The sequence below is a fragment of the Lepisosteus oculatus genome, chromosome 4 (genome assembly GCF_040954835.1).
Source record: "Lepisosteus oculatus isolate fLepOcu1 chromosome 4, fLepOcu1.hap2, whole genome shotgun sequence".
Lineage (NCBI taxonomy): Eukaryota > Metazoa > Chordata > Actinopteri > Semionotiformes > Lepisosteidae > Lepisosteus > Lepisosteus oculatus.
This window is the reverse complement of record NC_090699.1, coordinates 32,542,125-32,558,158: the sequence shown is the minus strand read 5'-3', so window position 1 is coordinate 32,558,158 and position 16,034 is coordinate 32,542,125. Positions and strand designations below refer to the sequence as shown.

General features: G+C 34.7%; 1 protein-coding gene across 2 annotated transcripts in view; it reads left to right on the top strand.

Annotated features, from left to right (window-relative positions):
- Window positions 1-13,929, top strand: part of LOC102682903 (rab11 family-interacting protein 2) — a 38,533-nt gene extending 24,604 nt beyond the window's left edge. Inside the window, exons 5-7 of one of the 2 annotated variants that reach the window (XM_069189087.1) lie at window positions 4,803-5,023; window positions 10,878-10,969; window positions 12,711-13,929. In XM_069189087.1, the coding sequence (XP_069045188.1) occupies window positions 4,803-5,023; window positions 10,878-10,926 (270 nt within the window). In that variant the 3' untranslated portion in view covers window positions 10,927-10,969; window positions 12,711-13,929. Of the gene's footprint in view, window positions 1-4,802; window positions 5,024-10,877 lie in introns of both variants that reach the window. The other variant, XM_069189086.1, reaches the window with a different exon arrangement.
- Window positions 13,930-16,034: the final 2,105 nt, after the last annotated feature.

Sequence of the window (16,034 nt, the reverse complement as noted above, 5' to 3'; positions counted from 1 at the left end):
AGAAAGTACATGTCATTTAATGGGTGCAAATTAACTGATTTATTAAGATAATACTAATTATTTTGGAATTGCTCTGTCCTGCAGTTACATCAATTGTTTGCCACTAAATAACCCTGAGGATATAAACTATGTAATGTATCACACAAAAAGGACATTACACTTTTCTTTACTTTTGTTTTGCTTTAAACTCATCAAACTTTCTATTTTTCCATAAGATGTTTTGTTTAGTAGTGAATTTAATGCCTCAGCTCTAGAATACTGTGCTGTTAAGGGTGAGAGTTGTTGAAATGTAACATATACAGCCCAAAATCACAGTGTGCATTTTACAGTAACAGTGGAAAAACTATATAAAAATGACCTTTTTGGCATGCTGCTCCTATTTTCTGGTGACATGAAACAAGTCTGACCATTTACTGTAAATAGAAGATAAAAACAGTTTAATAGCCAATGTTACTGTTAAATTCTAATTATGCCTTACGATGATTAGCATAAAAGTAAAACAGAAAACGATTTGTCTACCAGCTGGGAGTACCCCATCGCCAGCTCTCCTCCGTTTGTTTGTTTTGCCACTATTTTATCTCCTTTTCACAATTTACTTGAGGCTTATATGGAAAAGGACTGGTAAGCTCTAGGCTTCAGGGCCCATCCTACTTTCCAAGCCTAGACTTCAGAAGAGCCACTTTGGAACCCTATAAATTTCATATAATGTACAGTAACTGGTTATCTTTTCTTTTCTAAATCAAGCCTTTTTATTGGACAATAGTAAATGTCAGGGTATCAGGGTTATAGATGAGCAGGTTTTTGGCCTTGCATGTCATCATCTGACAGTTCAGTGTGCTTCATTATACATCCTACACAAGGTTTTATATTTTTGCCATTTTTAAGGTGAGATTTAAAATAGTTCCTATTGCTGCAGTCTTTTTAAAAAAAATTGTTTTTCTTCAGTTTTTACAATAAATGAAGGGTTTCCTAGCATGGATCATTTAAAACGGAACTGAGAAATTAGTTCTCAGACCTGTTATTAATTCTTGGTAACAAAGTTAATAAATTGACAGTATAGAAAAAAAATGACAAATATCGAATTCAGCATAAAAGCGTGAACTTTGTGAAAGTCTGTAAGTCACCATGTTGTCGCAAACCCTAGAGTGAGAGTTAGCACAAATTCCTGCTCACTAGTCACTGTAATGACTAATGTAATGCGACGTTCGAACGAATAAGTGCAGGTTGTGCAGATGGCATTGGAAAAATGTTCCTATATGATCTTCATGCAGAGTTAGTAAGTAGTAAGTAGTATTTGTTAGCAAAAGGTGAGGGCAGTATTTCTATTGGACTAAAAGAGATGGTTTTATAAGTCTGCTTGTTAACAATGTAATGAGGCTGCTTCACCAGAAGTTTTGTTGCCTCGTTCTGAATTGCAGAATATGGCGCTGCACTTATCTGGAAATTTAGTCTATTTTGTGATGTAAATTGGAGGTACACGTTACTGTGTACATTTGACTTTTGTTGTAATTTGAAATGCCAACTTTTTCCAACCCCAGGATATAAAAAATAGTATTGTAGTTTCCTTTTAAAGTGCTCACACTAAATTCTTGCATCAATTCAGTATCAGTTCTTTGATAATATGCATACTGTCGATAACATTTTTTGAGTCTTTTCTTGTCACAAACATTTCTAAAAATAGAATCAGTACATGACCACTCATTCCTGACAGAATTTGACTTTGCACTTTACACTGAACAGAAAGAATGTGAAAATCCCAGACCTTCTTTTGTATCAGGTAATTATCCTCTTGTTTGTAAGTGTGGAAAAAGTCTGATAATTTGCAATTAAAACCAATACACCTTTTAAAACCTACAGTAACAGTAACCTACAGCTGTGCGAAATAAGCAGCTGCACCTATTTTAAGAAGCTGAGGATTTGGAAAACTGATCGTCAGAGACAATTAATTTATGTTTCAAGATATAAGGATTTGGAATGCTTCTTAAAAAATGCAGTTGACAAAGGATACATCCAGAGAAAAACATCAGACAAATCCTATGCTGGATGCACTTGGATCTGATCAAAACAACTTTCCCAGGCCTCATGTTTCCAGCAGAAAACGGAGCATAAAATCAGAGAATTTTCATTGCCCTCTTTTGTAGGAAGCAATGAAAATCTTCCACGACTAATTAAAGCTGTCTAGAATGATGTTGTGAGATGCCTTTTACAGCCACAAACAAGAGCTTCAGATGCCAGATAAAGTACATTATTATGTTTTTTAATCACTTAAGCAAAACAGCTGTTTAAAACACTGCTCACTTTTAATTGGATACTTTCTTTGGCTTGTTAAACATCAGAAATTGATTGCTGGATCCCCTAGCTGAATCATCTTTGACATTCTGCTATAAGTGCGCCATTATCTAATTAACAGTTGAAAACAATGGCCATTGTCTTTGATCTGCTCATAATTACAGACTGTGTAAAGTTATTATTGTACTCCTCCAGGTCATGGGATTTATTATCCCGTACTTCTTCATAATTGGAGCTCGTTGGTGAAATGTGACGTGTAAATTGCCTTATTTAAGAATTTAAAAGTGGAAAAGAGAAAGAAAAAAAATAAATTGCTTTTGTGCTTCAATGCGTCTGTAACACTAAGTATCTTTAATGGCAATTATTGTTATGCTAAAGGTGTTAGTTTTTTAAACTTCAAAATAATTGCTATTTACGCCATTAGTATTTTTTTCTAAGGGAAAAAATCCCCTGACAGAGTGTAAATGATGCAGATGATATAGACAATTTTACTTGTATCTTCTCATTATTAGCCCCTGAAGTGACTTTTAGTCTGGATAAAGGTCATAATCTCCAGGTCTTCTGAGGGCCTCCTGTGAGTCAGTGCCAACATCTGTTACAGTGTGCAAAGCAATGGCCAGCTGAAAAGGCAGCCTGAGTGCTTAAAGGCCTAATTAAGCACTGGAGGGAGGATGGCAGGAGATGTGAAAGTAGCTGGTCTAATATTCCCAGAGCAAAGTTCCTCATTAGAGCAATAATGAGACAACTGGAGAATGCCAAGTGTTCACCTTATCTCTTCTTCTCCCTCTCCTTTTTCTTTCTTTTGCATAGATCCTTTTTATAAGACACCAGTCAATATTGCATGTTTTACTGTATGGTGAATATTTAGTTCAACTTTTGCAAATACGTTGGGAACCTCTTTGTCAATTTATTTAATATGACTTTGTTATTTTGTCCTCAACTATATCATATGCATTACAGTTTTCATTCAGGTGACTGTTTGGTCAGTAGCTCTTATGCAACTCAGAATGTTATATGTGACAACTGTTTTTTTTCATTTGTGGAAAAGAATATACAAAATATGTTTTCCTTTGTGGTACTTGATGCATGTTTGAATCCTATAGACTGTTGTTTGTCATCTCGAAGCAGATCTGAAATTATTCATGCTATCAAAATTTACACAGAAGCTTCTGAAAGTAATTTTCCAAAGCTCGTTGAATGGATGTATAACAGAAAAGCTTTTGATTGCTCTCCATGCAGAAAGCTTTTAGCACTTTAAGCCATACAACACCGATGTGCCATTGGCCTTGAATTATTCTTGTCTTCCTTTTTGTCTTTGTTTTGAAAAATCCCCTAACTTGGTGAAGATGATGGTAAGGTAAATTGGGTTTTGTGAACCTTTTTGTGTCAGGAGTTAGTCAACACATCCATCTCTTTGAGCCTTCTGCACAGATATGTCTAGGCAATAGCAGAGTAATAGTCCCTCTCTTAACTGACAAAAGAATATATCCATAGTTATGAGAAATTCCCTTAACAAATCTCCCTCACCCGTCCTGCTTGTCTGACTTTTTTAAGCTGTGTGTTATTTAACTTGTTGTTGCTGCTGTTCTGTGTTTATGTTTTAGGTGATTGCTTTAATGTCCTTGTATTAGAGCATAATCTGTTTACGCCATGTAGTTGTATTACAGATTGAAATAAAGTAACAATGCAAGTTAACTGGAGTATGTTCTCAACAGGAATGATAACTCTACCTAATTAAAATGTTTTAAGCAGTTCTAAACTCTCTTGTCCTTCCTAATGAGTTCTGAAAGGTTTCTTTTGTACAGAATATTGCTCCCAGATGTTCCTCTAAATAAAGAATAATGATCTTTATTTTATTTTTTTATCAGTCCAGTAAGTTTGGGAGTGAGAACTTCATCATCCCTTTCCCTTGGGAAAAAAATAAATCTGAAGTATACAGTCTTAATAGCACTATGTGTCTGTTCATTGCTTGAAGGTCAGGTCATTTATGGGGTGGTACTGTTTTGTGCAATTGTATTCTAAGATTTAAATGACAAATTAAATGGTGGAGGATTTCATGAGCCAGACTGCATGAATACTGTTTTGAAAATAAAGAGAACCATGTCTTTAACATGAACACACTGGAAAAAAAACTGTAGTCACATTCCTGACCTGTGCAGATTTCCACCTTTCACATGGAGAACTTCAGAAAGTCATATCTTACATATGGTCCGATATAGGTCCAACTTTTAAGAAGTTGTGTACATTTCTGTATAGTTATTCTTTTTCTTATAGGAGACTTATTACTTTCCACTAATGTAAGAGTCTAATTTATAACTACTTAAATTCACCAAGGTAATTATCTGCAACTGTTTGTATAAGATATTGATTTGAATATTTTTCCTGTTTACAAATATCCATAATCTGCTTTCTATAGCGCCAAATACAGGATGTGCTCCATTAGTGTGTTTAGGGAATCTTAACACTTATTGAAGAATATAACAGATACATCTCTTTTTGTCTTCAAACTGCAGGAAGAAACCCCAGCCAGTGTACACTCATACAGCAACCTGTCTTTTGAGGAGGTGGTCCAGGAGCTAATCAAGCAGAAGGAAGTAGTAAAGAAAAAAGATGCCCACATCCGGGAGCTGGAGGACTATATCGATGACCTGCTTGTTAGGGTCATGGAGGAAACTCCCAGCATTCTGCGCAAGCCCTATGAGCCTACCAAAAAAGCAGGGAAATTCTCCAAAAAGTAAATCAGCAGAACAAAAGCTAGGTTTCTAAGGGTGTAATATACCGAACCATTGTATGAGTTTTTGTTTGATTCAAGACAAAAAAGTTCAGTCTACTTGGTGGTCACGCCATTTGCAAACCAATGTACAAGGCAAAAAGGTTTATAAAGGAACTCTTGCATTAGGAGCCATGAGTATCACCATCATGAAACAGGCAATTGCATCTTTTCTTAACATACAGTTGGTTTTAACTGCTGTCCTTTCATTGTCATCACTGTCAATGATAGTAGTGTGAGGAGTGTGTGAAATGACAGCTTTAATTCTTTGTAAATCATAGTAACCCAGAGGAAGTCTTAGAAATCTGACCTTTGGAGATTTCAAGCAGTTTAAAGTGGTAATCGTTGACAAAGCATCTGTTCTCCCATGGTATGGAAAAGTATTAGCAGTCAATATATTTCAAATCTATACTTACAGTATACATTGTAAGGAGATTAGAGGACTGAATTCTGATGTCACTAATTACCGTACATTACTTTGCAGAGCAGGGCAGTGTCGCCTCTCATTGTGAACAATGAATGATTTGAATTAGTTTTTGCAATTAAAACTGTGAGATTTTTAAATAGCTTCACTGATTTAAAATTCCGACAATTATAGATGGTTAAAAGTAATCTTGCTTTTGTATCCATGAAAATTTCTCTTCTGTTGAATAGGAAAACCAGGACTGGTGTGGAGCAACTCCATATCGTTGTTTGTTTCAGCCACTGATGCATTCCTTTATTTTTTCAATTTAAATAAGCACACAAAAGAAGCAAGTCACAAAGATTATTTTCGTGAGCAGGTTCTTAGAGTCCTCTTTCTGTGCTGAAAAATAACTCAGTGTTGAAAAAACTAGGGCTTTTGAACACTACCAGTATACTTACATGCTGTTTATACTAAAACTGATATATCATTTAAAAATGTTTGTAGTATTAAGTAGTCTTTAAAAAGCCAAGGCAGTAATAATCAGAGACCATGTGTCAGTGTGTATGTCTTTCAGTTGTGTTAACTAATACCCATAGTTAACACTTTGGAATGTTGTGCTTAGTCTTACACATTTTGACATAAATTAACCAGAATTCTTACATTTTGCTACAAGGTTTTTTATGTGATTTGCATTTAAAGCCAACAAAAAGAGGAACAGAAGAAAGGGTTAGAAAACAGCCAATGTATCTTTGAAACAGTTTACAGTTTACATACACGATTCAGAAGTTTTTTTGTTTACTTTTGTTGATTGGCTAAGGGTACTATTAAGTGTGTATATAATAAAAACATTGATTAGCAGAAAAGACAACTAAAAGCATTGATTAGCAGAAAAGACAACATATCTGGTGAAATCCCATTTACAGGGTACTTTTCTTAATATCACTCTTTCTGAACATTGAGAATGTAAAAATAAAAAACTATATAAATAAGTACTCCAAAGTACTCCTGTAGGTAGCTAGTGTATGTCAGCATGCGTAGGCTGCAAAGGAACAGGTAAAAGTTTATTCCATACCGAAAAGAAAAGAGATAATGTGTCGGCTGTAGAGCCTTCTTTAGCTTCTTCACACCTGAAGAAGGCTCCACACCCAAAACATTGCGTCTTTTTCTTTTAAGCATGGAATAAACCTTTACTTGTTCCAAAGTACTCCATGTTAGTGTAAAGAAATAGATTGAGATTGAGAAATGTTTGAGCTACCTCCCTTCTCAGCCTTTGGTTGAGATAAGACACTACCTGGCTCTTTCAATGGGGCTCACAGTTGAAGTGTTGATGTTGCACCTTCCATTCCAAATACCAAGTAAGCAAAAAAAAAGCTGCTTGAAATTACTTTTTAGGCAAGAATTGCTTAAAATTAGCTGTTTTAAACTATAATGTATTTTAATATAACTATTATGTGCCCTTACTGTGTGGTACTTTAGAAATAAGAGCTTAAGAGTTAAATCTGTTACATGAGACAGTGACACTGTCTTAAATCATTATTGAGGTACTCCAGCTCTATTACGTTAATTGATTGTGGCAGGTACTGGAAAATTGACACATCATTAAGTTTTGTTTTTAAGAGTGCAGAGTATTTTTTAATTAAGTAGTTTGAAAGAAAAACATAATTTCACTGATGTTCAATGGAGAAATTAAATTAGACTGATAGAGGGTAACTCAGTAGTTACAGGTTTTGGTTTATACTTATTACATAAAAGTGGGGAAATTAAAAAATGTTATGCACCTTGCCAAGCAGGACATACAGCTCTGTACACCACTACTTTTGAAGTTTTAGTCTAATGTAGATAACATTTTTTAGTTTAATGTCAGTTGAAGCAGGATGGCTGGTTTAAATTGTTTATTACACTGGTGCAGTGTTGACTTAATGTCCTTCCACAGAGTGTAAGTTTAAAGTATTACTTTTAATCACACCCCACAATGTTGTAAGGTGACATTCGGTGATGTGTAATTTACAAACAATATATTTCCAATACATGTTTGTTCAAATATTTTTTTTTTAAAATATATATCCTACTTTATTTACGCTTGAATATTCTTGATGGCTAGTTTCTTATTAGAGCCAGTGCTGATCAGTAGCAGAGCTCTAGGAACTTCACATCTATCAAATAAGAAGTAATTAATCTTATATTACGTCCTGAAAAATACTTGCATAAGTTACAGAGGTAGGTAGGTTTTAAATGAGGTAACAACAAGGTGTACATCTAGTGCTGTGTTTTGCATATACTTACTATATTTTGCTTTACGATATTAAAATTAAGCTCAATGAAGGTTCCAAATTTAACATCTTTGTGATCCAATGACTTTGCAATGTGAGCTGTGTGTGAGTTAACGTGCACATGTTCTGCCCATGGGTATGTGCTTCAGCTGTCTTCGGCAAGCTCCGAAGTCTTGGACACATTCACTGAAGTTCTTCTTACAAGTAACCCTGAAATCTCCAGTAAGCAAATGACAAAGCCATGACTGGATGAGCTGAAATCCTGTCTTAGGATGTTGCAATATCCCACATACTCATCTTTACTTGCTCTCTGTGTTGTAGAGAGCTCTGTGGTTAAGTTCTGTGGAAGTGTAGGTTTTCATTTTCATCAGAAAAATGTTGAAAGTGCAGAGAAAAGGGAGATGAACAGAGGGGACGAGTGGGGTTTTTGTACAGGTGAGAGAATAGGAAATTGAGGGGGTTGGCAAGAAATAAATTAAAACAAATTTTACTTACAGTAACTAACTGTAAGTGACTTAATGGAGTGCCCCCATATGTGTCCACATAAAGAAGCAATTTATTTTAACTTGAATGCTGGTAACTGTATAGGTACAGTAAATGGTAAAGTTACTTTGCAAGTGTACTGATGCAGAATATTTCAACAGTTCAAAGTTTTTTAAGCTTAGAAATAAAATTTTATCAAGCCACTTTCCTCAACAGGAAAAGTGGATTTTTCTTTTTTTAGGGTTAAGGAGACTATTTTTTCATTGATGCACTTTGGTTATTGTGAAAATATCATGTATTTACTTGAAAACTCAATCATATCTGAGTCTTCCAGCGCTATATAATCTATTATTTTTCATTTACATTTTTAATATCTTAAAACCATAAATTGTATTATCTTGCTATTTCTAACTCATTCGTTTATGCACAGATATTGTTGGCCAACATAGTGGAATGTGTTTTTTAATACACTAAAAAATATTGTGGTTTACTTTTTCTCACCAAAGCCATCAGAATGAAAAACACCTTGACAAACAGCAGATGTTGACAGGAAAAACAGATGTTTATTAAAGTTTATAACACTGTCAGTAGAGCTGCTTGAAAAAACAATGTATTATCTCTCATTAGCATAACATTCTCACAAGACACTTGTTGTATATCTAGAGGTTACTTGAATTCCCAGAGTTTGTTTCTGTTTTAACCCAGTGGAGTCCATTTCCCAGGCCACACAATGCAAGGCCTATGGGTGACACTAATTGTATATAATAGCGTTATCTCTCTGTTCCTGTCTGAAGTGCAGGTGCATGTAATCTCCCTCAAAATCTAAAACGCAAACATATCATTACTGATGCACAGAGAAAGTTCCCATTTGAAACATTAAAAAGTAAGAGAAAAAATACAAGTACATATCACTAAAGATTTTACAGTAATTTACAGTGGACAAGGTCTGCATGGTTATGGAACAGAAGTGGGGAAAGAAGTGGGTTTTGTCTTTAAATAATTACCATTAAATTAGGCAGGTCTGTTGAAAACAACATTTACCTTTGATATCATATTTAATCTGCCGTGAGACGGTTGTTTTACAAGACTGAGTATTTGCTTGCTAAGTTTGTTTTATTCTTCTGGCCAATCATACTGTACATTACCAGAATCTATATGTTTGACAATTCACTCATGATTGAGCGAGCTTTCCTGGTGCTTAGAAAAGAAAAATAAAACATGCACTGATTTCCTAATCTTTTTTGTTAACTACTTTCAACAAAGTGCTTCCCCGTATAGCATTTGATGCTTTACAAATAGAAGGAAAAAACTATTGTTAAAACAGCTGTATTTAAACAAAAAGTCTTCTATTTTGAAAACAAGAATTTGAATCTGGACTTCACACACTAGCAAAATTGTATTGGATCTGTAATTCACTCCAGATAAGGTGCCCAATATGGGTTGTCCAATGTACAGTATATCACTCGTATCTTTTAATCTATTGAAACTACACAAAACACAGCAAATTATAGAGTTCCTTATTACTGAAAAAGCAATACAGGAAATGCATCTCCACATGCAATTAAAAAATATAAACTTATCTCTCAAGAAGTGTAGTGAAGTCAGAGTGAAATAGAATGCTGTTTTAGTCATGCTTCCTTTCCAAAAAGTAGAGAAGAAATTATTTGCTCTTTTAAATCCTTGGAAAATAGGTTTAAAAAATATAACCACAAAAAGTGCTACTGGCAAACATTGGTGGTTTGAAGGTTTAATTGGATCGCATGTAACGGCAACACGTCTCCATTTTGCGGTCATAAATTTAAACCTGTGAAGTTGACATAACATGTTGAAAATGCTTATATATCAATTAAATAAAGCAGGCAGTCTCTCAGACTTTGCCAGTGAAGCAAGCTGTTGACTTCCTGCTTCTTGAAAACGCTGACTAAAAAATCCTTCAAGGAATTTGTACTTTTGGGCTAAAAGAGAGGCTGAATTCAGTCATAACATACTACTGTTAAATTCCTGACATTCTTATATTAGGTACAGCAAGATAAACATTCGTACATATATTTCTTTCTCTGTATATAGTAATATATTTCTGACACTTTGTCTATTCCTAGATTGAAATCTGAGTTATTTTGTTCTTTAACAATATTACAATATATTTTTTCTATGTTTTGTCTTATCACAGTAAATGTGTGGAAAAGTAAGATGTATGTACACACAAATTAAAGTACCTATTTCGTGGTGATTGGTAAGAGAATACATATGCATTTCTCAAACTATAAATTGTGATTATGTCATTACAATTTAACTGTGTATTAGGGAAAATCCAAAACCTAAAAGAAAACTAGACTGTAGTTGGGCCTAAAGATAGTGAAGATTGTGAGAAAGGTGCAAATGACTTGATTACATTTTTTCAAATAACTGGATTTAAGTCATTTTGTAGACTTTCATTTTACTTGACAAAATCAAGTTCTCCTTATTAACATTTCCAAGACCTATGCATTTTGTTTTTTTTAATATGTACTATATATATTCAATTTGTTTTCTTTTGTTGAATGATCTGCTTCCTGTCGCAGAATTGTGGTCCACTGCTGTTCAGTAGTGAGTGTGGCATTACTAGATGTTTCCTCAGCTTTTGAGGGTGATAAAAACAGACTTGTTTGTTTTTTTTTAGAAAAGCTGTCCGACTGGTCAGGCTGAGAAGAATGGGAAAAAACGAATAAGAAGTTAAACATGACACAAGATTGTATCACATTGCTTGGGCAAGTATGTCCACAACTGCCTAATTTAATGAGATAAAAGCAGCCCGTAATCACACACAGTACAGTACCACCTCTTGCTTTCTTTCTTAATTTTCCCATCTTCAAGTAACATCAGTAGTTCTGTGTAAGGTCTAGTGTGTGCTGTAGGTTGCATCCTAGGATGTTTTTCATACAATTTGAGCAATTCTATAGTTGTTTGTTCCAAGATGTTAGCCGTTAGTGGTTTTCCTATTTAAGTCTCAGAGGCATTTGACAGGTAGTTCCCTGTCTGACTTTTTTCCACTTGCACTTACAGGTATATAATGTATAACTGCTTCACACTTTTTTAATGCAACTGGAAATGGTACTTTAATCTCTTGTGTTTGAAATATTTTCCATAGCATTCTGTAGTTATGTAGTCAAAAAAAAGTATTTACCCTTCTGTATGAAGTGTGCAAATTAATAATGTAATAAATCCTTGCTTTTGTATGGTGATTTTCATTCTAGAGAGTGCCAGAGCATTTTCCACATACAGTGTACTTTATCCACCACTGAAGTACAGCACCCCCTTGTACGCACTGCAGGCAGGGCAGGTGAAATTAGAAATAACCTTACTAATTTAATTAAGGGAGTTACTGTAGGAAAGTGATAGTACACAGCCCCAGAGTGGAATTTAGCCAGGACATAAGGGCTGACACCTCTGCTATTACAAGCAATCTCATAGGATCTTCAATAACCACATAATCACAGCTTAATGTCTCATCCAAGAGACAGGACTTCCTACAGTACAGTGTCCCCAGTCACCATACAAAGAAATTGGTTTAGGAAGTCTAGTACAGAGAGAGGGGTACCACCTACTGGTTTACCAACACTACTTACAACAACAACCTGTTGCCACCTCCATTCTTAGGAGATCTCTCTAACTAGGCCTAAACTTGCTTAGCTTGTGAGATCTTATCAGATCTATCTACATGGTGATAATGCTTCTGCTGTACATATTAGGGCATGAGAGAAGTAATAAAGTTATAATTAATTCAAAAATAAAACACTGGATATTCAACTAACTGTTTGACAGATAGATACTGGTTGTATCTGTAACTTACTCCTTACTGAGTGCCTAGCACGTACAGTATTCCTGAATTTCTGACACAGTGTCCTGAAGGGTTTGTCCTGTTGTGGATTGTGGCTGAGAAGTATTTTCTTACTCTGGGTAAAAACATTTTCAAATGGGGGGTTGGTATATATTTGGTATATGTGAATGCACAAGACTCCTAACTCAAAGTAGAGTAAAATTAGTTGTGTAGCTGTACTCCAGAAATATCACTTGCCATCTTACCATCTCTCTTCTATGTTTTAGATTTTATCAGCAGTAGTTTCTTTGATGCTATGTTTGCTTATTCTAGTTTTAACAGCTTTCTAAAATAAATAATGGAAATACTGTAAAATAGTATAAATAAATAGTTCTAAAAAGGTATTTTTAGATGAAAAAAATCACCTCCCAACTAATTGAAGTTGGAATGCTCTGTTGATTTCTGGTAAAAAGTTGAGCTTAATCTCACGATTAACTACAAATTAGTACGTTTTAAAAGGGCCGTGGGATGTAAGATAGAAGAATCACAGTGAAGGATAGGAAAGTGAAGGTCACAATAAAGTGACTTTGGAAATGATTAATTAAAACTACTTTATTTCATGTTTTATCCAAGCTGACAGAAAATAGTAGAAAAGGGATGTAAACTGTTCCTTTTGTTCCTTTTGTACAACTACAGGGCACCATACAGGCACACTTCCCAGATAACTTCCCAGCGGAATCCAGTGTTTTAATAAACAGGATCAAATGTATTGCTATACTCGTGTTTGTCTGCAAAGCATGTACAGTATGTGTTCATAAAGGCTCTCCAGCTTCATGTATTACACAGAGGGTTTAGGAGCAACAACTCCTGATTTAGCAGCTATGCTGTAGCTCTTTGTCCATATCTTGTCACTAAAGATTCTTTCCAAAGATATATTTTTTGCTTCATTTTCTGCTTCAGGTGTTTCTCATTTCATTATCTCTGAAGAATTCCAGCTATCCAAAGCAGACAGGCATTCTGTCGTACCAAAATTGTGAGAAAAGTTGATATGCCAAGTGAAGTCTTTGGGAGTGTGCAAAGGATAAAATAAGTAGAAATAAAGCAGTGGAAATATGGGATTCTGATGTTCTTAAGAATGACAATACTGACTTCGTGAAAGAGTGGTCACCCAGAGACAGTTTTGGTCATTCACTCTTTTGCTGCACATATCACTGCCAACTTCACTGGTGTGCAAAAATCTTAGACATTTGGGATATCATCAAGATATAAAAAATCTACAGTACCCATGTTATGAGAATGAAGAACGGCTTTTGAACATAGTATTTTACACTGTTATAACAACTATGGATTAGAAGAAAATAAATAAATATCATATGATACTATATCTGTTATTTCAAGAAAACAAATGAACAGAGTTCCCAGTGGAATACATTCTTCTTTACAAGTGGTTGGTGTGTGAAGTGTCTTCTAAAGAAGACCTGATGTTTTTTTTTCATGGTATCACCAGCTGTCTAACACTGTCGGCTACTGTACATCCAACTTTTTCACCAGATTTGCTTGAAAGTTATTTTGGAGAACTGAAAGAAAGTAGTTCAGCAATTAATAAACGCAATTGTTTTTTTTTTTCCATAATAGGACATATGGATTTTGAAGGGTCTGTTTTTTGTTTTCAAAATGCAAAATTCAGTACAGTCAAATACTTAGCATGCAGCATGGAAGTGTTGAAAAAAAAATTAAGAAGATTCTCAGAGATATTGAAACTTTACTTACAGAATATTTAAGGAATGGGTGATACCTACAGTATAAAGACATGTTAAAGGTATGATTTATGCAATAATGATATTAATACACAACAAAAATGATTGTATTGCTCTTTAAAATAAACACTGTACTTAATGAAGCACAAAATACTCAAGACCTGTTTATTGTACTTCCTCTTGTCATGTCTTCATTTCAAGTTCCTCCATAGGTTTGATAGTGATATGCCTTTTCTAAACATTAATGCAGAAAACTACTCTTGTGAAGCTTTAAGAGTTGCATTTTTTTCTGCAGTGCAGTTCTATAGTGTTCTGTACTAGTTTTATAGTGATCTAGACTACAGTAAGTATTCATAGACCCGGGTATAGTTGGTTGTGCTACGTGAGTGCAAATGATCCTTTTGAATTTTTCTTTTTTTTTATTAAAGGTCAATTGCAGTACTTGACAGTGATGCTGACTATACTGTTTAATCTTGTTACCCTACTGCAGTATTTTTGTAAAACTAAACGTTTGCATCTGTATTTTTAAAAACGTGCTGTAATATCTTGGACATTGGAGATAGAAAAAACTGGCACAGAAGTACTGTCCGAACTGAGAGGAGGAGGAAATCTCTGAAAATGAACAGACTTTGGTCAGAAGAAGAGTTCTCAGTTTTACTCCTCTGTTAAAACAAATATACAGTGTGCAGTCAATTTAAAAATTAATTGAGAACATGAAGATGCAGTGAAATGCATATCCCTTCCCACACGCACAACATAGATATTCCTTTTCTGGTCATTAGCACTTTTATTTGTGTCTAGGGTCCCAGTGTAAAAACATACCATTAGAAGTCATAGGACGTGTAATGTATGTATGCGCTAAAGCAAATAATTTTAGAAGCCCTCACAAGTACTGCAACAGACAGTGCATACTGTATACAGAGCCTTGTTAAAGTATTCACCCCCTTCACATCACAAAATATTTGGAGTTTACCATCTGATTTTGTTTTTTTTCCAGGGCAATGGAATTTTTTTGTACCTATTCAGCCCTTTCTAATGGTTTCTAATTACAGATTATGCATATGATTTTTAATCAAATCTCGGCTGAAACTGAGCCATTCCTCTGATGGTGGGACTTGTTAAAGCAATGCTGTGCACCTTAGCTAATCTAGGTTTACCAGAGCTAAGGTAATGTACATCTAACATGAACATATTTTAGTTTAGGATTTTTATTTTATTTTTTCTCATATGTAACCTAGAAAAGTGTTCAGTTTGAACATCCATCTTTTGATTAAAAATACCCACTTAAAAAAGTATTTGGAATTCAACCAAATGGAATATCATTGGAAGGGGCTGAGTAATTTTGTATGACACAAAAAAAATCCATTGTCAGGGAGAAAAACTAAATAGCAAGTGGAAAACTCCAAATGTTTTGTGATTTATTATTTTAATTTTTAAAAATAAATTACTATAAATATTTAATTGATTTCTGAAAAAGATGGGGGTGTTTGGGGGCGTTTTAAAATAAAACCCAGATCTCCTAATCAAGTCTTTTTACTTAAAAAGACTGTTTCGTTGCTTTTTTTTCGATCATCAGCGATGCTGCTGTAACTAGCAATGCTTGTTCACAGCAGAGAATGCTTCTTTTCTGGTGCTGTTTTTGGAATTGTTGGGAAGAAATTCCCATGCCTGGCTTGCAAAGAAAAAGGCATCTTCAGATAATTACTGGTGACAAGGTTGCTTGTTAAATTCTCCCTAATTTGCTTATGTTAAAAAGGAGCCCGTGTGAAATCTTTCGAGACAAGCAGTACTCGTGTTGTTTACTACTGCATGGCTTTGTTGAGGGATATCATTATACCTCTTGAAATAACAGGTTAAAACAAGACCCCTGGTTGGCCAGGGACCTAGAACTTAAATGGTGTTCATCACTCAAGTATCTGTCATTTTGAAAAGATACTAACGCTTTTACTCACAATGAAATCGAATAGAGCTTAGCTAACCCAGAGTTTACTAATGATTCAGTGTGCTTTCTTTCCTGGATCATGATAAATCAAACCATATGACCAGGCCCAGTAAACTCTATGGCCTGAAATATTTGGAGTGGAGAGAATCCAAATTGCTTCTGACAATGCTTTGCATCCTTGTTGCTTGCTATCCTTCCATCAAAGAAGCAGGCTATTAATTTTTCACTTTCTGATGCTATTATTTAGCCACTGCTAAGGCAGAGGGTTTGTATTTAAGCTATTGGAAAAAGAATGATCATATATTCAGTAAATCCAGCATT